Consider the following 26,128-nt stretch of genomic DNA (forward strand, 5'->3'; position numbering starts at 1 on the left):
TGGGTTATCTAGGTGTTTTGGGTCCTCGGGGTCTTCGGGAATTAACGTTGACCCAGGAAGACTCATATCATCTTCATGACTGACAGATTCCTTTACCGCCTCACTGTGCTTTTCATATATATATATATATATATATATATATATATATATATATATATATATATATATATATATATATATATATATATATATATATATATATATATATAACCAAATGACCCCTCTCACACTCCTGCAGCCAGAAAAGCTGCATAAAACAACCCAAGAAGACCTACGCAAGGTAAGCGTGATGCTGTTTCAAACCCTTCCCAAAAAGTTCCTCAACAACTATAAAGATGTTTTCACACACGAGAATCCTAATGCTACACACACCTTCAGCTACCAGACCGATTTCATCACTTATTGGCAAATCATCAGTGAGAGCGCAGACAGCAATGCATACCAATGAGGCTCCCAAGCATATACCACATGCAAACGTCAAAAGCAGTCAATATATAAATAAATATATATATTATAAATAAATCAAAAGCAGTCAATATATAAACTCTGGGAAGGGTTCGAAACAGCATAGCGCTTACCTTGTGTATGTCTTCTTGGGTTGCTTTATGCAGCCTCTTTGGCTAGAGGAGTGTGCGAGGGGTCAATTGTTTATATAATCCGAGCCACCTAGGTTTTGTGATTAGGTGAGAGGTGATTGGGTATTCCCTGCATTCACAGGTGAGAGATGTGTGTGGGTCTTTAATATATATATATATATATATATATATATATATATATATATATATATATATATATATATATATATATATATATATCTTGCCAAATTATATTTTGAAGCTTACATTATAGATTAGTAATCCTATAAGAAAACAGAGAATCTTTCTTCCCCTTCAGGTTTGTTGTATTTGGTAATTCCAATGGGAGAAATCTTCCCTGACAAATGGCATGAGTTACACCTGGAGTTCACTTCTGTGTTTTAATTTTATCACTTGTAACCCTGATTCCGACGATCACTTCAAAAACAAATAAATAAACCAGCACTCTTTTCCTCTTGTCAATTTATCTTGTTACCTCCATGCAAACCCAAATACTCGTACTCAATTACCCACCCAAAGAACCAACTACCCATGGATGTATATTCCTCCCCTTAGTCATTCCTTACAGATTCCATCATATATATATATATATATATATATATATATATATATCTATATCTATATCTATATCTATATCTATATCTATATCTATATGTCTATCTCTATCTCTATCTCTTTCTCTATCTCTCTCTCTCTCTCTTTCTCTATCTCTATCTCTATGTCTCTCTCTATCTCTCTCTCTGTCTCTCTCTCTCTCTCTCTCTCTCTCTCTCTCTCTCTCTCTCTTTCTCTCTCTCTCTGTCTCTCTCTCTCTCTCTCTCTCTCTCTCTCTCTCTCTCTCTCTCTCTCTCTCTCTCTCTCTCTCTCTCTCTCTCTCTCTCTCTCTCTCTCTCTCTCTCTCTCTCTCTCTCTCTCTCTCTCTCTCTCTCTCTCTCACACACACACACACACACACACACACACACACACACACACACACACACACACACACACACACACACACACACACACACACACACACACACCTTCATTTTTTTTTTTTTTGAACTTTATTTCCTCTCCTCTATCTACCCTTTGTGCATGATGTCCTGACTGCATGGATTCATAAGTTAAAATTAATCCACAGATCTCTCATCTTCATCAAAGTCCCTAGCATTTGATCAATTCTTCTTCAAGTGATTAATATACTCAGAAGCACTATTTCGAGAGAGATTTGCAAGGCGCTGTCTAAGATGGACAATTTCTGACATCCACATGACCACTGTTGCAAGACCGCTTTTTTGACGGATGCTTGGTGGTACTGCATTGTGGAGACCTTTGAGCTCCCACCCCTCGCATTACAGTTCAGGTTAAAGTAGCATGAATAACTCCCTTACTGGTTGCCTGCGCATGTCGGGAGAAAGGAGGAATGCACGGTACGATTCCAGCTGAGCTAAGCCACCTCAGCACTTTCAATTGCAAGGTAACCAGCAGCACTAATACCTGGTGAGAATAAAGACAAAAAGAAAGATGGAAGAGATGTTTGGACAGAAAAACAAAATAATGCAACGAACCAGTTTTGAAATAACAAACCTCATCATATTACATCCCTCAAACGATGCATTTATCTGAGTTGTTCAGTTTGGCATTCCCAGCTGAGCACACAGCTCATGATGCTGGAATTTCTGGTGTCAATCCCACATACTATGTTGATCCATTATTTGTCCACCATTGTCCTTGTAGTTCATTTAAAGGTATTGATGTCTCATAATGTCCTTGGCCTGCTGGTGATGTACTGTATGTACAAGGTTCTCCGTGATTCTTAAATCGCTGAATGAGAAACCACCGGTTTATTTAATATCAAAACAGGACGATCGTTTAACACTTATTGTAGTCCAGTGGAGACAGAGGATCCTTTGTTTCGTACTCGTACTTTCCATTCTGCACACAAAAATATAAATATTTGAATGAAATAGGTTTGATTCCCTGACAGAGCATCACCCACAGTCCAAACTCCGTCCATCTTCCCACCGAGGAGGGTACCTGACAAACGACTCTTGATTGTCAACAGTGCCATTCTTTCATGTTTTTACATCAATTTGATTAAGACTTGAAAGCTTTTATTGTGACGGTGACCTTGTGTGTAAATAATGTGGCTCAGCAAATTTGGGGGAAATTGGCTCAGGGGTTGGAAATGTAAAACAAACAAACAAAAAACAAGCTTGCTCTCATACATATAGATATCTGAAGCCAGATACAAATTTCACCAATAAATTTAATAGTAACTCGATGACCCGTGAACTCGTTGGGTTCCCGTTGTGACAGCGGTTGATAAAAATAAATCATTTCAAAAAAAAAAAAAGATAGCTCCAGCGAACTATACCGCTGAGGTTGTTTGCATTGATCAAATTCTCCCGAAGAGTACTTGGCTGAATCGGGAATTGATTTTTTAATAATTTTTTTCATTGCCCGATTTCAATGAAACTTGATACTGCACACCGCAGGAGAATGGTGAGTAAGGTGGCCCAAAAATTTTTGCGCTATCATGTACAGTTTTGGCTGTATTTCAGGAACATACATACATAAATACATACATACAAGATGAGAATTTTAGTCAGATATATATATATATATATATATATATATATATATATATATATATATATATATATATATATATATATATATATATACATATATTGTAGTTATCTATATGAATAATGGCTTATTCTGTATGTTTGTCTGTCTTTCTGACGATTTTCTCTGAACCAACTTCACCAGGGACCATAAAACCCACATCATTATAAAGGTCTTTGTCTGAGGAGTTCCGGTTGGATATATTTTTCCCATTAACAATGACCTTATATGATTCGTTTTTATCATTTAGCTTGCTTACTTATCCACTCTTTTTACTGAAGAATTGCAGATGCTGGAATCTCACGAGGTTGTGAATTTAACGCTCCGTCATTATTTACTTTTACCATTATTATTAACAAATGAGAATAGGAATTGTGTTAAGAACAGGAAGTAAGGGGGAAGGGGACAAAGATGAGAGTGGGGGCATAGAGTTGGGAGAGGGGCGTTGAGGAATTGGGGTTGGGTGTGGGGTGAGTTGAGGACTTGAAGAAGAATGGGGGAGGGGAGGATGGAGAGTTGTGGGGGGGGATAAAAGAGTTGGGCCGAGTGGGGGGGGTTGAGACTTCAGGGGGCTTGATGACTTGTGGTGTGGTGGGAGGGAGTTAAGGGCTTGGGGGGGGGGGGGTCTGAAGGCGCGGCTAGGGTTGGGTGGGATTTGAGGATGTGAAGCCACATTTTACATGATGCGTAATTTCCACAGGTCCCTGCTAGTTATAGTATATTATTACCTCCACCGTGTGACTGCTATTGTCTTAATGGTTAAGGTGATGGGTTTGGGATCCTCGAGTCCCGAGTTCAAATCCTGCTCGGCAGTTGAATTAATACCAGGTGGGGTTAACTCTGCTGTCATCCTTCCGAGGTCAGAAAAATGAGTGCCAGCTTGCTGGCGACCCGTCCAGGATTGTGCCCAATAGCCAAGGAGACTGCTTAGGCAACACCAACGTTCTGCACAGAGAATGGTCCCAAAGGAAAGGAAAGGAACATTACCTCCACCACCGAAGGAGGAGGTGGTTATGTTTTCACCCGTTTCTATTGGGTCGCCGAAATAGGTGACCCTTATTGTCAGTAATTCTGTCTGTTTGTTTGGATGTTTGTTCGTTTGTCATCAGCATAATTGGTAGTAAACGTGGGCGAATTTTGACCAAACTCGGGTGGTGGGTACATCTTGTGACAAAGATCTTATGACAAAGGTACAAAAACCATAGCATATAGTCATTATGCTATGGAGATCCACATGGCTGAGAGAAAAATAGCTAGAAACAATACACTGTTTTTGAAACCTGTCTATACTTGCTCACCCAACCCTTACCTTCCGACCCAGCACACCTGATTGAGTGCAAATCGAGCTGTGAGATGTGGAAGGGGTAAGGTGAAATTCTTCACAATGAAGAATGCCATGCTTAGCACCCAAATGGCAAGCAGTGTGGAAGCACCCAGTACGTAGCCCAGTACCGATTCTAGCGTGGAGTTTGTGTTTTCCTGCAAACAACCACGTGCCATGATATTCAGAGCTTACAGACCATAATAATCATCAAAATTAACAACATCCTTGTTATATTCACTTGAATCTGAGTAATAATGTCATGCCTCAGATCTTTAACAGCATATGATGAGGATGCGAAGTTAAATCTCAGCGGTCAAGTCTCCACCATTTTTATGAATGTACAACATAAGCGTTATATTTCCCTTGTTACCAACCACTCCACGACTTGAGTCTTCTGCATCTTTCGCCATTCCTTGGTTTAAAAAAAAAAAAATAAAACCCTTACAAGAGAGATTATATTTAAAGTGTCAAATTTAATTTCTTATTACTCAAAAATGATTCGACAGCATCGAAGGTTTGAAGACGCACATCAAAAGGTTTGCATCCCAGGTCCTGTCAAACATTTCACCTTCGAGTCTTGATCCATAAAAAATGAGTTGAATCAAAGTGTCTTACTTGAGTACGACATGACTGGTATGCAGCATATGGCTGTATCGTTTGATGCCTAATTATTTATAACTTGGCAAAAGCCTTGGTGTGCAAAAACAAAAGAGAACAGCACTTGGAAGAACGCATACATCCGCCAGGCTGAGCAGTTTACATTTTGTATCCCACTGGTAGGTCAGACCTTAATCAAAATCTAATCGGCTTGTTCTTGTCAACGAACCAACTCATCCACCTAGTTTTGTCATAACTAGTCTACAACTTTTTGAAATATCATGTATATCGATGTTGGCTCCATCTCTCAACGGTGAAGAATCACTGCAAAAAAAATAATAATCATAATAACCTCTCGTATCTGGATCTTCAAAATCGAATTGATTCGTCCTTGTCACACACCTAACCTGCCCACCAAATTTCGTCCGAATCCATCCACAACATTTTGAGATATCCCGCTCGCAGACAGACAAACGGACAGAGGTGAAAACATAACCTCCGTCCACCTTCGGTGGCGGAATCGGAAAGGAAAACAAATGCTCCAGCTGAACGTGCATTGCACTGCAGCCAAAGTGCAACAACTTCCAAACATGTGATAAGAAAACTAAAATGTCATTTTGAGAGCAAAAGTGTGCACAAAAATAACCAGTAAAGAAAGAAAATTGCAAAACTTTTCAAGTGAACAGTGTGCAGCAAACTGGGAACATCAGCCCAGTCTACACACCCAGTTGTCCGACGCCATTCTATCCACCCAGACGAGGATAGAAAGGAGCACGAGCAGTGGGCGTAAAATGGCTGTTTGCAGCGTTCCACTGCGCAGAGCTGTTAGCCAGCGGCTAAATGGAGAGAAGGAAGTGGAAGTGAAAGTATTATCTGGAGTCTTAGTCATCAGAAATAAACCAAACAAAGCACAGACCAAAAATCCAAGCGCACACTAAAATCCAACCTTTCCCAGTTGTATTATACCAATTAAAAAATAAATAAATAAAATCAACCGATCATGCAAAATATTACATATCAAAATAACAACATGTAATAAAGCACAATAAGTGGGAATGTTAAATTTTAATTCCATCTGGAGTAACTTGTTATCGAAATAAGTTAAGGTGAAGACAATAGTGTTTTATTCTCAGTCTTCACAAATGTGTCAAGTAAACAATCACTTTACAAACAACACAGAAAGGACAGGAGGTAAAGATGAAAGATGATTATAAATGAACAGGCAAACAGACATAATATGTATATGTGGGAAAATTACACACCCAGACTGGGAATCAAACCCAGGTCCTCTGGTGAACCATACCAGTCGTACCAGTGATCTGCCATCTGAGATATCTGGGTGACCCACAGGCCAAGCACACAATTCTCCCACATACAGAGACACCACTCTATTTCTACCACTGCTTCCGTGACACTCACTGTCAACCATAGGAGCAGCGACGGCCTGTTCACAAGAGGGTCTTCCCCCCCCCCCCCGGGGGGACAATTCCACGACCACTATTATTAACCACAGGTGGCATAGCAATACAAATATAAATGAGCAGGCAAACAGACATAATTGTGTGGGTTGCCCAGATAGCTCAGATGGCAGAGTACTGGTACAGTTCACCAGAGGACCTGCGTTCGATTCCTGGTCTCGATGCGTAATTTCTACACATATTATGTAAACATAGGAATAAAACTCAGTCTGCATGCAGATGATGACAATATCAACAAGTCAGCACCCCCTGCTGACATCGGACCGAGACCAAGACAACTCAGAAGCATACACATTAACAATGAGCTATACTGCCACCCCAAAAACTTACCTGCTGAGCTTGGGATTTGGCAAACAGAGGCAGCAGCAGCAAAGGGGGCCTGTGCGCAGGCGAAGAGTGGCCCTATGGTGAAACGGCCAGCCCTCATTGCCACTCTCTGACAGCATGAGTTCCATAAAGCAGTGCAGGTAGCAGCCAACATAACTAAAAAATAAAGTAGATACAATTCCACATGCTAAGACACCTGTTCCTTAACTTTCTGTTCCTAAGAAAGTCATCGGAATATCGTTTTCATAGCAAGCCATTTTCACTCGTCAAATCACCCAGCACTAGAAATCGAAGTGTCAACATCACCATCATACCGAAGAAAAAAAAAAAACAACAAAAAAAAAAACAGGGAGTCTGGAACACTGACACTAACCATTACCTCGACGTGTTTCGACTTATGAGTAACGTACAAGTAATGTGTGTCGATGTGTGTCAACGATCACGTAACGTGCCTACAACTTATGCTAGCGTATGCGGAACATGTGTCATACGTCGAGTACGTCGAGAAATTTTCAACATGCTGAAAATTTCTCGATGTACTCGCGTATACAAAACTTACCCATAACGTTTTCGACGTGTGCCAGCTTGGTTCGGCAAATTTTTCATACGTCAGTATACGCTGGCTAAAACGTCAAGGTGTGACAGCGACTTCACACTTCGATGTCTAGTGCGGTTATGATTCGAATCGTCGAGCCGCAGCCTTTTAATAGGCTACGCCACGTGATCGTCGGCGATACGCTGCCGCGCTATGCATAAGATAGACTATCGTTGGGCATAGGTTGTGAACGCCGACAACACGCTCAGCATTCGTTGGTATAAGTTATCTATATGTGATTGAAACGTTCTGTGTACGTTACTAATACATTATGCAAACGTCCAACACGTTATGAATACGACCAAAACTTAAAAAAAAAACATCAATAGTTCAGCGTACGCCAGCGTTTTACATACCTTCTGAGACCTTGCCATACGCTGGCTAAAACGTCAAGGTGTGACAGCCCCTTTACTGAATACAACCCATAAACCGTGAGTAGATTTCACCGAAAAACAATGCTGCATTATAAAAAATATTTGGCTTGGTAATTTAGAAAACACATTAATATGGCAAGCGGCTCGGAAATCGAGTGTAATTGAACAAACCACTCGCTCAGGGTGATGGAGCACGAACCACTCACTCAGGGTGACGGAACACAAACCACTCACTCAGGGTGATGGAGCACGAACCACACGCTCAGGGTGATGGAGCACGAACCACTCACTCAGGGTGATGGAGCACGAACCACTCACTCAGGGCGATGTAGCACGAACCACTCACTCAGGGTGACGGAGCACCAACCACACGCTCAGGGTGATGGAGCACAAACCACTCACTCAGGGTGATGGAGCACGAACCACTCACTCAGGGTGACGGAGCACAAACCACTCACTCAGGGTGACGGAGCACAAACCACTCACTCAGGGTGATGGAGCATAAACCACTTACTCAGGGTGATGGAGCACGAACCACACGCTCAGGGTGATGGAGCACGAACCACTCACTCAGGGTGACGGAACACAAACCACTCACTCAGGGTGACGGAGCACGAACCACACGCTCAGGGTGATGGAGCACGAACCACTCACTCAGGGTGATGGAGCACGAACCACTCACTCAGGGCGATGTAGCACGAACCACTCACTCAGGGTGACGGAGCACCAACCACACGCTCAGGGTGATGGAGCATAAACCACTTACTCAGGGTGATGGAGCATGAACCACTTACTCAGGGTGATGGAGCATGAACCACTTACTCAGGGTGATGGAGCATGAACCACTTACTCAGGGTGATGGAGCATGAACCACTTACTCAGGGTGATGGAGCACGAACCACTCACTCAGGGTGATGGAGCACGAACCACACGCTCAGGGTGATGGAGCACGAACCACTCACTCAGGTTCATGGAGCACGAACCACTCACTCAGGGTGATGGAGCATGAACCACTTACTCAGGGTGATGGAGCATGAACCACTTACTCAGGGTGATGGAGCATGAACCACTTACTCAGGGTGATGGAGCACGAACCACTCACTCAGGGTGATGGAGCACGAACCACACGCTCAGGGTGACGGAACACAAACCACTCACTCAGGGTGATGGAGCATGAACCACTTACTCAGGGTGATGGAGCACAAACCACTCACTCAGGGTGATGGAGCATGAACCACTTACTCAGGGTGATGGAGCACGAACCACACGCTCAGGGTGACGGAACACAAACCACTCACTCAGGGTGATGGAGCATGAACCACTTACTCAGGGTGATGGAGCATGAACCACTTACTCAGGGTGATGGAGCATGAACCACTTACTCAGGGTGATGGAGCACGAACCACATGCTCAGGGTGATGGAGCACGAACCACTCACTCAGGTTCATGGAGCACGAACCACTCACTCATAGTGATGGAGCACGAACCACACTCTCAGGGTGATGGAGCATGAACCACTTACTCAGGGTGATGGAGCATGAACCACTTATTCAGGGTGATGGAGCATGAACCACTTAGGGTGATGGAGCACAAACCACTCACTCAGGGTGATGGAGCACGAACCACTCCCTCAGGGTGATGGAGCACGAACCACTCCCTCAGGGTGATGGAGCACGAACCACTCCCTCAGGGTGATGGAGCACGAACCACTCCCTCAGGGTGATGGAGCACGAACCACTCCCTCAGGGTGATGTTGCGGGCAAAATCGTCCACAGTGAGTGAACGATTCACTCAGAAGGACATTGTGCGGTACCACTATCGACTAAGGCGTTTGGCAAGTGGCTTAAGCACTCATGCAAGCACTCCAATTAAATGTTTGATAAGGAACGTTTGGCCAGGCTGTCGCTGCATGTCATATAGGATCCGTATAACTTTAAATGCGGTCGTCACCGTGAACGCAGCAGTTAATGAAAGAAAATTAATTAGTTCAAATAATGGCTTCATCCACAAAAGAGTTTCAGCTTAATGCAGAACAACCCCGGAGACATTGCAAAGTTCAATCGCCCAAGAAATAAACATTGCAGATAATCAGCCATCTTGCCTGCTCGTCTATGCACGCGTCATGTGGTACCCTGCCCATATGTGGTACCCTGCCCCTGCCCACATGATCACGCATCATGTGGTACCTTCTCCCCCATGCCACCCAGCAAGGTTACCCGGTTTGGGGTCCACGCACGCACTAAAAACTATTTTTTTTAACAGCCAGTTTTTTTTTCCCCCACATTTGCTTTGATTCCCTGTAGAGCACCTCGCCAAACATCCTAAAATATTGACACAAATCTGGCAGACACTATGGATAGGCAGTCCAGCAGTGAATGCATTAAATCATATAGCTCAATCCATCCATCCATCCATTGGGACCATGCTCTGTGCAAAGCGTTGTTGCTGCCTCAGCAGTCTCCTTGGTTATTGGACACAATCCTGGACGGGTCGCCACTCCGACACAGTATACCAGCAAGCTGGTACTCATTTTGCCGACCTCAGAAGGATAACAGGCAGAGTCAACCCCACCTGGTATTAAATCAACAGCCAAGAGGGATTTGAACTAAGGATCCGAGGACCCCCACCGAGGCCCACCACCCTAACCATTACGCCAACACCAGGCATATATAGCTCAATGGTGATCGTCAATTTTGGCACATTTCCTAAATTTTTTCTTCACCCAATACAATTCTCCAAACAGCAGAAAAAGATCAGTTTAATGCTTTGGAAATTTCACATTTTCTTGGGTATCTATGGAGAAGGAGGGAACATAGCCTTGCTTACTTAAAGTAAAAAGGTATATCAGCTTAGTTTTTTTTTCTTTAAATCATCAGATTTCGACTCTTATTTCGTCCGGACGATATCGATCCTCAAAACCGAAATAATATTTCGATGATATGCTTTAATTAGTCCGTGAGAGTAGATTGTGGGAAATCGTATCATATAATGTATGAAATCGCTCCAAGCTCCTAAGTTGAAAACTACAGTACTTACAAAAGTGATGTATACAACGATTCGGAGCTATGATGAACAGGAATTTGATATTACGAGTGAGGAAAGTGAAGAAGAAAAAAAACTTTATCGTTATGAAATAGTTGTGGCCTGTTCCAAGTCAAGGCATGGTTGAGCAGGCCAAAAAACATGGCGGCTTCAGACGCCAGAGATCGAGGTGGCCACGGATCACCCAATGAAGGATATAATTAAATAAGGCCGTTAATTATCTTCATAAGGGGTGCTTTAATTAACCCAAACACCCAATTTTCACTCTTGCACTTCCTTGGAGTTTTCTTAGTATACATGCAAAGTTTCAGGCTGATAGGTTTTATGGTTTTGGAGTTATGGAGGAGACGTACTGACACAATGACATTTATTAGTATACCTAACACTGGTGTTTCTTAAACTATTGTGTGTATCCCAGTTGTACAACTTTTCAACACACCCCTCATGTCTACCCTCCCTTTAAACATTATTCTCCCTCCTCTTCGATGTTCTTTTTTCAATTTACCTTTTAGTGCTGTGGAAATGACTCCTCGTGGGTTAAAGATGCTTAGTATAGTCGTTATTTCCTTAATGTGTATCTCAGCATAAGCATAAACTGATTGAATGTGTTATGATAAATGCATCACTCAAATGTATAGTTTGACACTGTCAACCCCTCCTCGTGTGTGTGTGTGTGTGTGTGTGTGTGTGTGTGTGTGTGTGTGTGTGTGTGTGTGTGTGTGTGTGTGTGTGTGTGTGTGTGTGTGTGTGTGTGTGTGTGTGTGTGTGTGTAAAATTATCATCACATTTGACCTTTTTTGATGTTTTTCCATCCGCAATCTGTCCTTTGTGTCTTTTTGTATTTTCGCTCAGCCTTGGGGCACAAGTCGAGGCGGAAAAGCAAAACAAGCATCATGACCACCATGGCTTGCCTCCAAACTTCTTCAACTTCAAACTGCGACTGGGTCACTCCACCCCACATGATGATCGGCACTCAATTGTGAGTGAGTGGGGTGGGGCACAGGATGTCATGGCGCAAGACGTGGGCCAGAGGAAATAAAAGACACGGAGCAGAATGGATAGGAGCTGGAAAACCGAACGAAAGAGAAGACTGCGTCTGGAGTCTGCAAAGCTGCCGGCCAACACCCCCCCCCCACACTACCCCCACCCCCCCTTCTACCAGCCAGCCATGCCTCTCCTCCACCTCACAAGCCTTGTGCTGATTACAGCCTGCTAACCTGCATAAAGGACGCACCTCTAGCTCTCGACATCGGTTCCTGGTTTGTCCCACCAGGCATAGCTGGGGTATTTCTGTATTGTCTGTCTTTAACTATTGTCTATCTCTCGTGACATGTCTGATGGGCCCAAATAAGTTGAATTTTTGATCACTGGTTGGTTATTACATACAAATTGCTTCTTTTGTTTCCTTCCCCCCCCCCCCCATGCCATCATTTTAGTATAAAAAAACGCTTGGTCTCGAGGTGAATTCTGATTGTGGTTGGCTGTTTTATTTGGTGGTTTATGTGGTGGTGGATATGGTGCAGTACACACTGCATTTCAAGGTACCCATTAAGGGATAAGATTGCGGTCTCCACACCGCTTAAAATGTTGAGTCATGTGACTTGGGTTGCTCAGTCGAAGATTAAATCCAGTCACATGATGCTGGGCTTCTTTGGGACTTTTAACCTGCATGGTAATGCAGTCTTCAGATGCAGATCCAGCAGGGAGTTCTTTGAAATTGTCGACCATTTGACTTTGACGCGATACACCAGATTTGAACTGGGCAACCGGAATGGTCCGATGGCTGTTACAATATATTAATTAGAGAGTTCATAGAACACCTTACCCCATGCAGTCTTGACGAAAGAGGACATGGGTGGGGATCTGCAAGCGGCAAATTTGATTGGTCAAGATGATGTAAAAGGCCATAATATTTTGTCCAAGTACTGCCAAACAAAAGTTTTTTGAAAGTTCCAATAAGGTGATTGTGCTCTACAGTGTTCAAGTACTGTATATAATTCAATTGAAATAAAACAGGGATTTTAAAGGTTGCAGAAAAAAAATTCGGCAGTTTACCACCGTTGATGCAGAGTCTTTTACAACACCTTATCTAACATGTTACATTAGTTATTTGTGCCTGTTGGTTGTGTCCTTTATGACATCCTCAAAAACAGTAAGTTTCCTGTTTGGAATGATATTCAATTTTGCTCCAGTGCCTGAGAGGCAGACAAAGTAAGAAAATTATCTCACTTCCCAATACGCCAGCACATCAGGACAAATCCAGAGGCAAAGTAATGTAATGCTAAACTGCAGGTTCGTGTTCCGATTTATTTTTAAAATATAGCATTAAATTCAAATTAAGTTATTAATCGATCATAAACTGACATTTGTGGACAGACAGACAGACGGACAAACAAAGTGAAACAATTGCTTAAACCTGCTTCCGAGGTAAAAACACTGGTGCTTCTTAAACGATTGTGTGTATCCCATTTGGAGAGCTTTTCGATATACCCCTCAAATCTACCCGACCTTTTGATATTATTCTCCGTACTTTTCTAAAAAAAAAATTCAATTTACCCTCAACTCCTTTGTCCAACTTCAGGAAATATGGAACATAAGGGTTGAAGAGTGTAATTATAGTTGGTGTGTAAAGTGTTATGAGCCTTGGATATGTACTGTAGTTATCAGAAGGATTTATTTGAAATAGGATGTATATGTTAATGCAGCAAGGCGTCTTGCATCCTTGTGCGGCCGTAGCTGTTCCCTGCTGTTTCTTATTTTTTTATCGTCCTTTACTCACAGCCTTCAACTAATTTTGCGTGGGAAATATGAAAAGAAAAGAAAAAGCACACAGAAACTAGAGTCCTCCATAGACTTTATGGACTCGGCCAGGAAAGTGCTGCCACAGTGTCAGGGAAAACTCTGCATGTGGTCGTTGCTACAGACATGGTTGTCCGATCACAGCTCTCTACTACTTTTGTCTGTATTTCCCTCTCAGACCTATGTCGTTACTGAGCCTTACCAGGTCATCACTGCCCTTCCAGCATCCATCTGTACTGGAGTCTGTACGTAATTCCTCCAGTCCTTCAAAAGAGTCGCCCTCAACCCTCTCCTGTTGTCTAATACTCCACTCAGCCATATACAACTCCACCGCCTTTGTACACCAACAGTTTTATCCACTCACTCTGATGCTGTTTGTCTGTACGTCCTTTGTCTGCCTTTTCCCTTCCTTCCCAGGTGCCGGTGTATTGCCCCTCCAAAAGGTATAACGTGCAGTGGTCACACGAGTTTGTAAAAAAATTAAAACAACTTATCATCAAACTCAATTACCACATGTTCCAAAAGTTACCTCTCTTATCCAGCAGAGATGTGGAAAGGGTAATGAAACTTACATGGATGCCGCGTGGTCCATGAACATGGCTGCACGTGGTACCCACATTCCGACACAGGCCAACATGGTAAGTACCTGCACACATCATGCTTACATTAATTATAGTAAAATACCTTTGGTTCAAGTTCCCATCCTCCCAACCACTTCCTCTCCCTACCTTCCCCCCTCTTCCCCTCCCCCAGCACATGTACATCTGTCTGCATATCTTAAGGATCATCTCTCCATTGTCTCCTTTGGTTCATGCACGATTCTCATGAGCCTGCTCACCTAAAGAACACACATTTTATCAAAACTTTAAGGTTAAATAGCTACAATATATCTATATATTACTAAAACTCTCATCTTGTTTGTATGTATGTATGTTCCCGAAATACAGCCAAAACGGTACACGATAGAGCAAAAATTTTAGGGCCACCTTACTCAACATTCGCTTGCGGTGTGCAGTATCAAGTTTCGTTAAAATCAGGAAACGAAAAAATTGTTAAAAAAATTAATTCCAGATTCAGTCAAGTACTCTTCGGGAGAATTTCATCAATGCAAACAACCTCAGTGGTATAGTTCGCTGGAGCTGTCTTTTTTATGATTTTTTTTTTATCAACCGCTGTCACAACGGGAACCCAATGGGTTCACGGGTCGTCTAGTACCTTCTAAAAGTCAAAGCAATTGTAAAAATGGTGTTTTAAACATCACTTATCAATATCTATTAATTTGGTTTTTATGAAAGAAAAAAAAATGTTGCATCAGCTTCTCCTGATCCATTTTGATTTCCTCTGTCAAGAGACTCAACATTCATGGAGCCTCATGGGGCTGCCACATAGTTAGAGACTGGGAACGGTCAAAATGAGGTCGGTTGGTCATTCGTATGGTCAACTCTTGCAGAAAACGTTAGACTTGTCCATGATACCTGTAAAAATGTCATCTCTCACAAACTATCCCATGGGATATGGTACAGTACACACTGCATTTCAAGGTACTGTTGTCTCCTGCTTTACAATGTTAAAAAAAATCTGTGTATCTAGGGATGCATTCAATTACCAAGCAGCTAGCTAGCTAATTTTGAATGGAGTGCTTGTTTGAGTGTTTAAACCACTTGGTGAGCGCTCTACAAGAAACTTGGTAACTGAACACACCCTAGATGTTGCAAAAACAAAGGTGAAAGAGGACTAAGAGTCTTTGCAAGTCATCTTTGTGAGTTTTATGGAAGCAACATAATTTTTTACCAATTTCCAAAAATTCAAAGGATTACCTTTCAAAAAAAAATCCCTTAATAAGACAACAATGGCTATGATAGCCTCATGATGAGGACAAAGCCTGGTGCTGGCTTAACGGTTAGCGAGGTTGGCTCAAGATCTTCGGGTCTTGAGTTCAAGCTCCTGTCGTGCCGATGAATTAACACCAAGCAGGTTGATTTAGCCTGCCATCCTTTTGAGCTCGGTGAAACGAGTACAGTACCAGCATGCTGGTAACAGGGGGCATTGCATCAGCGGCACAGTTACGCCCCCAGAAAATGATGAATAAATAATAATAATGATTAGGACAGTGATCTGAAATCACAGAGGTTGTGGGTTCAAATCCAGCTGAAGGTAGTAGTATTAATGATATTTGATTTTAAGCTTTATCATGTTACTTTCAGGTTGTTGGATAAAACTTAGCTAACTCACTCATGACTTTCCAGGAATGGATAATCTATCAAGTCAACAAGTGGAATCAGTCCACACTTCATCGTAAACTGAAGGCTATCATGGCAATTGGGTCGTAAAAATGCTGTGTATGAGAGGCACTCTGCAAACGAATCCCGTAACTGTTGAAACAATTGATCCTATTGTATCTAACACTCTAATTTCACAAAATTGCACATTTTACTTTCACAAACAGATCCACAATCTCCCCTGAGAAATGGTGCGATTCACGATACAGCACTATTTGCCGGCACACAGCAGAGCAGTAGCTTTCATCGTCCATGCCAGTGATGGAACCTAAAAACAACCAACTAAAAATGTGAGAACACGACCTATGGCTACCCTTCTTCTAGAAATTAAACTGTGAAACAAGAACCAAAACACAAAAAGCAAGATTGTAAAAATAAAGAAGAAAAAGAGCCAGGCCGTTTGCCAGCGCTCACTGGCCCAGCCTCGTTGACCCAGAGGAGCCGGGACAGCTGCACTGAAGAAGTCTCCACCCTTAGAAAGTGACCTGCTGCTTCGGCCCCAACAGCCACAGCCACAGCGGCCATTGCTGTCAATGTCACAAACATCACCAGCGCAAGGGTGTCCATTGCTGTATGATAAGTACATCAAAAAAAAAAAATCCATTCAGTTTCTCAATACATTACATTAAACATTGTTTGTACAATCACAACTGCAACTGTGTGTGAATGAGCTTTTTCACCATAGTCTTAGCAATAAAGCCAATTATAGAAAATACTTATACAGGCTACAAAAAAAAAAACACGTGATTTGCTTAACGTGCGGCTTACTGGGCTGACTTGGTAGGTCGGTTATCGACATCCAATCAAGAATCAGGAAAGCTATGGAAGGACAACCACCCTAGCTCTTGACTGGAGGAAACTGCCAAATATACTGTACTCAGAGAGACATCATATGCATTGATCAAGGAGAGAGTGAAAGTCATGGAAGCGTTTGGTCATTCTCAAACGAAATATTGCACACGGCCTATTCTTAAATCGCCAGTGTCGGGCAACTTCTTCATCGACAGAGTGCAGCCGTGGCATAACATGCTGGGTGTAGAACAATGCTAACAAAATAATGGAAGATTTCCTTCCTTGAAGGTTATGTCATATTTTACAGACGAATATCTTACGTGTGAGTTTTAATCGTGCTTTCTTAGAAACCAAAAATTATTGTGAATTTCACGTTGCCAGACACGGGCACAATGGTGGAAAGCAAATACTGATGTTGCGCAATCAACTCGGGTGAATTTATTTTTATTTCTGCCAAAAAAATTCAAGTCAATAAGAAATACCGAATGTATTTGAGGAGAAATCTGCTCAAGATCAAGCAAAATATAAAGTAAGAAGAGATATATTGGATGCTGAAGGAAAACGAGACCGTGGAAAAGACCACCAGGAGCCACAAAAAGCTGAACAAAAGCAACTTGACGTTGGTCTCCTGCCTCAGTAGAGAACTCACTAGCAACATCTTCATCTCCTCACTGACACACGGATTATATCAGATGGTTGAAACTTTCAATCTCACAGGATTGGTCACAAGAATAGAAGTTTCCCAATATGGAAAGGCTGAAAGATATTACCGTGCTTAAGGTATTCTGCATCTCGGAGTGGGGTTCACTGTTGCTGCCATTCCATGGTGACACCAGAGCCTTTGTTTCTGCAATAAATGTGAGATTGAAAAAAAAATTGGGACTGATCATGAGACATGTGAAAGTAAGTTCACATTTAGATGTGTGGCCAGAGCTGCCAACTTTGCCTTTATCTCCTTGCTGAAACAATGGGTTGTACAAAGTGAGGTGCCACCTGCTCTTCTGAATACAGAACCGCCAGATAATGAAAAGCATCCTTGATGTGATCATTCTTTGTGGCAAGCAAAGCATATCACTGATAGGATGAATTGAAGAGAGGAGCAACTTAAAGGCATATTCATCAAGCTGAAGTCAATATGTCCTTCAATCTTGTCGATGTTGAGCTGTGCTGAAACATCACCCGGGGAATGCCCAAGGCAATGCGAAATATCTGATGTAGTCAATGCGTTGCTGTAAATGGAACCCTCTTCTCCCCTCTCCCAGTAAAGACCAGAGTTCCCCAAATTAGTGTCTTGGGTCGAACCATCCACATAAACAACCTCTCCAATGATCTGGAAAATCCTCTCTTCCTTTTTGCAGATTGCGTCATTCAGTACCCCCATCCCACTGCAGGGCAGACTGTAGCTGCATCACTCTCTGCTGATCTGCAACTGATTAGATGCTGGTCTCATAAATGGAGCATGTCCTTCAATCCTGGAAAATATCACTGTCTTACCATGTCACTCCAGAAGGATCATTAAACTAACCCACCTATCCATTTCCATGATCAGCCACTGGAAGTGATTCAGTCTATTGAATTTCTCAGCCTCACTATCAGCCATGACCTCTATTTAGGCCAACTATATAGCAAAGCTGGCCTCCAAAGCCAGCCACAGCCTGGGCATCCTAGGTCAATCAAAGTCTTTTCTTGGAAAACCAGGGCTACTCATAATCAAAGCCTTAGTCCATAGCTCAATGGAGTACTGCTCTCTCATATGGGTTAGAACCCCAGCATGAAATCTCTCTTCTGGATTATGTGTAATCTAAGGCTCTCAGCATTATTGGAGTCTCCCGTGATGAGGCCGAAGCACAAGTTCTGTTGCTTTCACATTGCAGACACATTGGTGGTCTCTGTTTTTCTTTACCACCTCCTCCCCGAATATTGCTCCCTCTGCTCTCTCTTGGTTCTCTGAGACCCTCCCTGCCAATTCCAGGATGCATGCATTCTTCCAGAAACCCTTTTCTGGTTAAACTTCCAAAATCAAGGCTGACTGCACACTTTCTCCCGTCAATGGAACCGCCTTCCAGAGGTCATTGTTTCCCACTCTTCCCTTAAGGACTTGCAGCAGGGAGTGCATACCCCCACCCCATGTCATCCTCAATCCTGACCCACAATATTTATTATGCCCCATTAACCCTTCCGAATACAATTCTCTTACTTGAAGATTTCAGTTTTAACTCCCCTCGTTTGTTTCTTCTTTTGCTATTCATCAATTCCCTTGCTGATTGCATCAAATTTCCCCTCTGCTACCCCACTGTCAGTTCCACCTTGTTTTCCCATGAGCCTCACTCTGGTGGAGAAAGAAAACAAGCTAATTGAACTCTGTGTTATATAAATCAGACAATCAATTGTAAAGGACTGCAAGAGTTCCCGATGCTTTAGCTTGGTGGAGAATGAAGCAACAGACCCTTCAACTCTTAAACAAGTTGCCATACACATGATGTTTTGCTCTGAGACTAAACATTATTTGATTTCAAGGATACTGATTAAACAACAGGGGAAGTTTTACCTGACCTATTTCTCCAGACCCTTGATGAATATGTAATAAGTCCCACAAAAATGAGAGCGCAGAGGTTATGGATGGCACATCAAACATGAGTGGTCAACACAATGATGTCCTAGACAAGAGTCAAGAAATCTCTCCTGAGACAGTCTCAGCCATCTGTCAATGCTGGCTGTCTAAATTGCTGCACTGAAGCACTGGTATGAAAAATGATGGCAACTGTTCAAGAAATGACATTTGCATTTCCATCAACTACAAATAGACAGCATCAGTTGCAGCTTTCCCTCAAATATGATGACACGGGTGGGGAGCTCATGAACAATGGGATAAAACTCCAAACCCAGTATGAAACAAGATGGAGCATCCATCCTGATGCTCTCTTGACATTATTACCTTCACCACCAAAGGTGAAGGTGGTTATGTTGTTTTCACCCCTCTGTCCGTTTGTCTGTGTGCAGGATATCTGAAAAAGTTGCGAAACGGATCCGGATGAAATTTGGTGGGCAGGTTCGGTATGTGACAAGGAGAAACTGATTAGATTTTGGTGAAGATCCGGATCCGGATCCGACTACTAGAATTTTTAAGTGATTCTTCACCATTGAGAGATCGGGCCAAAAACGAAATACCGCATAGCATGACATTTCAAAAATGTATTGGACCCGATATGATCTCGTGGATCAGGCATGACGTGGCAGAGGTATCAGCTCTACCGAGTGCCCTTCTAGTTGTAGATGCTTTGGAGAAGATGGAGCTGAAGAATTACAGTAAGACAAGGACATTCTGATGTTTGATTCTGACATTTGAGTTCACTGTAGCACTTATTGAAGCTGAAAATATCTTGAAACTGTGTCCACCTTTCCAATACATCACAGAAGATGAGATTTGATTTGGTTATGGCTGCTGAGGAGGAACTTTGTGTGGTTGAAGTGTTGATGAGACAGATGATATGACACCACCGAGGACAGTCTTTATGAGGAAGCTTCAATGTTTGGTCTCATTGTCAAATTTTGCAGCAATCAACGTGGGACACCGAAACGTCAGACACATTGATCCAACGTTCCTGCCACTGGGTCAAATGATTCGTGGAAAACAGCTCTGTTATAGCCACTCCTTGAACACCTCATCAGGCAACTGCAGTGCAAGCTCTGTTTCTCAAAATATTGCTTCACCGCTGAACATTTGGTGCCAGCCAATCTCAAGATCTGTTCCACGAGTGGGAGCTAATCTGTTCCATTTATTCACAGCAGATATCCCTTCACAAGTTCATGCTCTGGAGAAAAGTTAACTTTTGCAATGCAAATTGAAATAGCAAGGAAAGGGAGTACTGCCAATTTCAGGGCTCTACAAGAGGCAAATTCTGAACAGCATCCGAATGTGTTACCTGCCCGCTCAATGCTGCTTGACATTGCTGAAGATCTCAACTGCTAAAGGCCCTGTCACACCTTGATGTTTTAGCCAGCATATGCCGACGTATGAAAAATTTGTCTAAAACGCTGGCGTACGTCGAATACGTTATGGGTAAGTTTTGTATATATTAAGAGCACGCTGAAGCACGCTGGCATACGTCGTAGTACGCCGAGCTCGTCGACAAATTTTAAGCATGCTCAAAATTTTTTGACGTATGCCAGCGCATGACTCACACATTCCGCATACGCTGGCCATAAGTTGTAGGCACGTTATGCAATCGTTGACACACGTCGACACACGTTACTTGTAAGTTACTCATAAGTCGAAAAACGTCGAGGTAATGGTAAGCGTTCCCGAAACTTATATATAACCTCTGAGTAACGTGCTTTGAACCTATGTGTAACGTATCTCCAACGCATATTGACGTAGGTAGACGTATTTGATTGATGTCTTCCGGACGACCACAGAACTTACTGAACATGTTTCTAACTTACAGCTACCGTATAATGGTGTATTGGCAGCGTTTAGGGGAATTGGTATATACAAATGGGCTTCACACAGGAGGAACCCGTCAGTGTTTCAGACTCCATGGTGAGTAGATGTCCATGTCAGTAGTATCAGTGGTAGTAGTAGTAGTAGTAGTCGTAGTAGTAGTAGTAGTAGGTCCATGTCAGTAGTAGTAGGTGAGCGTGATGGGGAGGGTATGGGTGATGATGGATCCTCCTTGCGTCCGCGTCCACGGCCACGGCCAGGAGACTTATTGGCAGCATTCTTCGAAGTTTCTTCAGCATGACGATGATGTTGACACTTCGATGTCGAGCTTGGTTATGATTAAAATCGTCGAGCAGCAGCGTCCATTTAAATAGTCGAGCGACAGCGATTTAAATCGTGAGCGGCAGCCTATTAATAGGCTACGCCACGTGATCATCGGCGATACGCTGCCGCGCGCTATGCATACGTTAGACTATCGTTGGGCATACGTTGTGAACGCCGACAACACGCTCAGCATTCGTTGGTATAAGTTATCTATAAGTTATCGAAACGTTCTGTGTACGTTACTAATACGTTATGCAGACGTCCAACTCGTTATGAATATGCCCGAAACTGAAAAAAAAACATCAATAGTTTCAGCGTTTTACATACATTTTGATATGTTGCCATATGCTGGCTAAAACGTCAAGGTGTGACAGGGCCCCAAGGCAGAAAGGTCATTCAGTGCTGTAAGCAGCATAAAGATTTACATTCGATCCACAATAGAATGAGAATGCATGAGTAGCTTAGCCATGATGCACATTCACCGGGACTTTCAAATACAAGTGCATAGTATACTGGTCAAATTTTCTGCAGATGGTAATTGGAGAATGGCTTTGGAATTGCTGTACCAACTGTGCTGGTTACGTCAAACCATTCCGAGAGATTTCACAGATCGCACGAACTTGTAAATCAACACAATAAAGTACAGAATTCTTCAAATGAGAGAGGCTTCCAAAAACAAATAGAGCTCTGTCACAATAACTGGACTATGCGTCGTTTTCAAATCGATATTTGCGAGGACTTGAAGTCGACTCCGCATGAGAACTCGATTGAGAATTAACGAAACTCGATTCCCTTGTGAAGACTTGCAAGTTTTTGTGGTCATGTGTTGAAAGAATGCTCGCAATGCTGAACGACCGACACTTTCAGTGCTCATTGTTTACTTTACAGTTTATATTTGCTGCCTGTGCCTATCACCGTTAAATAAACAAACACCAGACCATTTGAGAAATTTAGATTGAAGTTTGCTCGTATCAGAACAGAAATTTCATTCCTTTTCAATGATAAGAGCAGAAATACATCACGTGACTAAGCTAAGGCAGTTGTGGCAAATAGAATTAAGCAATTTTTATTTTACGGCATCATACTGAAGGAGATGAACGTGTGGAAGAATTCAGATGAAAACTAAAAATAAAGAGAGAGAGAGAGAGAGAGAGAGAGAGAGAGAGAGAGAGAGAGAGAGAGAGAGAGAGAGAGAGAGAGAGAGAGAGAGAGAGAGAGAGAGAGAGAGAGAGAGAGAGAGAGAGAGAGAATCAAAGTGTCTGATTGACATGAAATACGTCACAACTCAAAAATTGCAAAACCACAGCATACTTGCACTGATGCTGCGAGTTAACATCTGCCTTTCTTTAAAACTATGGTGAAATTGCTTTACAAAACTGTCAATACTTTTCCTTCGGCATTGGCAGCAACTTGTTGTGACAAGCAAACTGTACAATTAGGCCTTAGTTATTTTATAACTTGGTTTACACAGTTCTTCAGCGAAAATGTAGGGTCGGTCGGTCGGTCGAAATCTAAATATAAATATAATTTAAATTTTTAGAAATGATATATTTTTATGATTTTTTTTCGGATGTTCCATGGAAAAGACAAGGATAGGTGGGGGGGGGGGTAAATATAAATCCTGGACCAAGAGGATCTCAGAAGACATTGAAGATGGAAGACCATTCAAATGCAGGATGCCCATGTTCACTGTGTCATCTGATGTGAAAAACAATAAAGAAGGATTAAAACTTGTTTTTAGCTCGCCTGTTTGAAGAACAGAGAGCTATAGTGATACCCCCGGCATGAGTGTCAGTGTCAGCGTCAGCGTGAAAATGTTAAAGTTTTTGGTGCAAGTTATTTCCTTTCTAATGTTTTTATCCACCACACTATTTTTTACTGTTTACAATATACAAATACATATATTGCTTTAAAATTATTTGGATCAGACTTCACTGCAATGCTTTATAAAAAAATATTATGAGACTAGTCTTTTAAAAACGATAAATGCATAAATGGGTGAGCATTGGGTGGCTTTGACACCAACTCTCTGGTTACAATATAGTCTGGCATGTTTTTCTTATAGAAACCTGTTGGATCATCAAACAAATGGAAACAATGCTGAGAAAATTACTGTCCAAGTTGTAGATGTGTGCATGCACACCGGTGCATAGTGCTGGATATGATTAAAAAAGGTGTCTACTAGGAGTCAACACGCTCAAAACGGTCAATCAGAGCCATAACCAGCTCTTACTTTTCAGCGGGCATCTGATCGTACCGTCTCGCCATCCCCATGAGCACATCAAAGGCTGATTTCTGGTCCATTGAAGGCTGAATATCAGCATCTCGCAGGGAAACTTTGACGTACTTGGCACCGAAATCTTTCAATACGAACAGCGGTGTACAACTTTCGACGGAAACAAAATCGGCACGATCGAGAGTAGCCTGCGAATCATCCCTGCTGCTGCACTGAATTGATGCAATCGTTCGGCCAGAATATTCGTCGTCAAGATGTTGCGTGATTAAATCACCAATACAATCACTCAAATTTATACCGCTGACATACTTCTTAACAATCACTTTCGCCCCAGAAACCACAGTCAATCTGAACCACGCTGGCCACTGCTCAGACGCCATGACCGAAGACTACTGCACAGTTTGGTTAAAGGGGGCTCGGCATTTTGGCGCGCGCGCGTGAAATTATATTTTGAAAATAAATGTCGACGTTTACGTATCGGGTTTTAAAACTTTTGCACCTTCGGTGGAAAATTTATAAATATAAAAGGCTAAAAATGTGTTTTATATTTATATTTCATTTCGGCAAATATACCGTCAGCATATCTGTAAACCAAGTTCTAAAATAACTAAGGCCTTAAGAGAGTAAGATCTAAACTATAATAGAGCCGTGTGTGTGTGTGTCACCATTTTCCTCAAACATGTCTGAACAGAGTTTTGTCAAACATTTACCGGTTCATCAGTGAGTGTCAGTGAGTGTTTTAGGCAAAAAAAAGGACTTTGAAAATTTTGAGAAACAAAGTTGGATTTTTTTATATTATATATTTCTTTATTTTAATCGCTCAATATTGCCAAAGCCTTTGTAGCTATGTGAAAGGTGATATTAAATAATCACTGACCCCATTATTTGTGGGTGTGGGGAAGTGTTTTAGGCCCCCACAACAAAAAAGGGGAAAAAATTGGATTTCTTCAAAATGCCAACAAGATTAGAACCACACCGGGCAATGTCGTGTACCCCTGCCGATGCTAAATAAATACAGAAATATATTTTGATGCCATTTAAAACACTGCAACTGGTATTAATACTCATGTATTACCAGTAACCACTTGGATCGCTGTCGGCATCTTGGATGAGCAATTTAACATGATGGTGTCATTTGCCATGCTCCTTCCTGTAAAAGATGGCACAAGTGGTTTTACATCATACTCTGTACATCACTGGAGTAAACGGTATTATTACTCGTGTTAAAATTTCTATTCATTGACATCATTATTGACAATTATCAGCCTGAGAGGAGACTGGTTGGTCCTGCTCCTTGGATGATATGAGAAGCAACTAGAACGGCACTCAGGAAAGCACATACCTCCATCAGGCGGAACAGTTTACATTTTGCATCCCACTGATAGGTTGGATCTAGATCCAGACCTAAATCAAAATCAAATCAGCTTGTTCTCATCACCTACCCAACTCATCCACCTAGTTTTGCCGCAACTCCTTGAAATAACATGCTATATATTGTTTTTGGCACCATCTCTCAATGGTGAAGAATCACTTAAAAATTAAAAAAATAATTCTCATATCCAGATTCGGCTCAAATTGTCCTCGTTACACACCCAACCTATCCACCAAGTTTCATCCAAATGCATCCACAACTTTTTGATATATCTTGTTCACAGATAACTAAACAAACAAACACACAAATAGACATACAGATAGACAGGGGTGAAAACATCACCTCCATCCACCTTCAGTGCGGAGGTAACAAGAAGTTGAAGAAATGATTTATTTAGCAGAGTCAGGGGGAAAAAAAGTTGCCACTGAAACCTTAAACTGCACATGTGATTGCAGTCCGAGAGCAGCTATTTCAACATCTCCGACTTTGGATGGTGCCCGATGTTGAAAATGTCCAAGCGGGTGCACTCTTGTGCAGCCGTAAGCATCTGAGACAGTCTCTAAAAACCTTTAATATGTTATAGGAAATACCCCCCCCCATCCTCACCCCCATTAAAAAGACCCCAGTGGTTAACCAGACGGGACAATGAACTTAGTAATGGATTTCAATGTGAAACATAAAAATGTTCTGAGTGGTATTTGAAGTAACACAAAAGTTTTGTCCAAATTTAAAATAACTAGTACGGGCCCATAGAGGCAGGCCCGTAGGTGAGTGCCAGTATGTGCAGTCAGTCTGTGTGTCTGTGTGTCTGTGTGTCTGTGTGTCTGTGTGTCTGTGTGTCTGTGTGTCTGTGTGTCTGTGTGTCTGTGTGTCTGTGTGTCTGTCTGTCTGTCTGTCTGTCTGTCTGTCTGTCTGTCTGTCTGTCTGTCTGTCTGT

At 42.2% G+C, this 26,128-nt stretch overlaps 1 protein-coding gene across 11 annotated transcripts in view; it reads right to left on the reverse strand.

The window, feature by feature from the left end:
- LOC147008511 (organic solute transporter subunit alpha-like) overlaps nt 1-26,128 on the reverse strand; it is a 34,169-nt gene that overhangs the window by 652 nt on the left and 7,389 nt on the right. For 3 of the 11 annotated variants that reach the window (XM_085864498.1, XM_085864503.1, XM_085864502.1), the window contains exons 2-8: nt 24,896-24,970; nt 16,442-16,596; nt 14,321-14,394; nt 6,942-7,094; nt 5,858-5,969; nt 4,539-4,691; nt 1,973-2,078 (exon numbers count right to left, since the gene is read on the reverse strand). In XM_085864498.1, coding sequence (XP_085720624.1) covers nt 1,973-2,078; nt 4,539-4,691; nt 5,858-5,969; nt 6,942-7,094; nt 14,321-14,394; nt 16,442-16,596; nt 24,896-24,970 — 828 coding nt within the window. Of the gene's footprint in view, nt 1-578; nt 706-1,972; nt 2,079-3,940; nt 4,158-4,521; nt 4,692-5,857; nt 5,970-6,941; nt 7,095-14,320; nt 14,395-16,441; nt 16,597-17,589; nt 17,666-24,895; nt 24,971-26,128 lie in introns of those variants that run through there. The other 8 variants (XR_015053357.1, XR_015053359.1, XR_015053361.1 and 5 more) reach the window with 8 other exon arrangements.

This window comes from Eptatretus burgeri, chromosome 18, assembly GCF_056783735.1.
Source record: "Eptatretus burgeri isolate ZD-2024b chromosome 18, Ebu_testis_v1, whole genome shotgun sequence".
In the NCBI taxonomy this organism is placed as follows: Eukaryota; Metazoa; Chordata; class Myxini; order Myxiniformes; family Myxinidae; genus Eptatretus; species Eptatretus burgeri.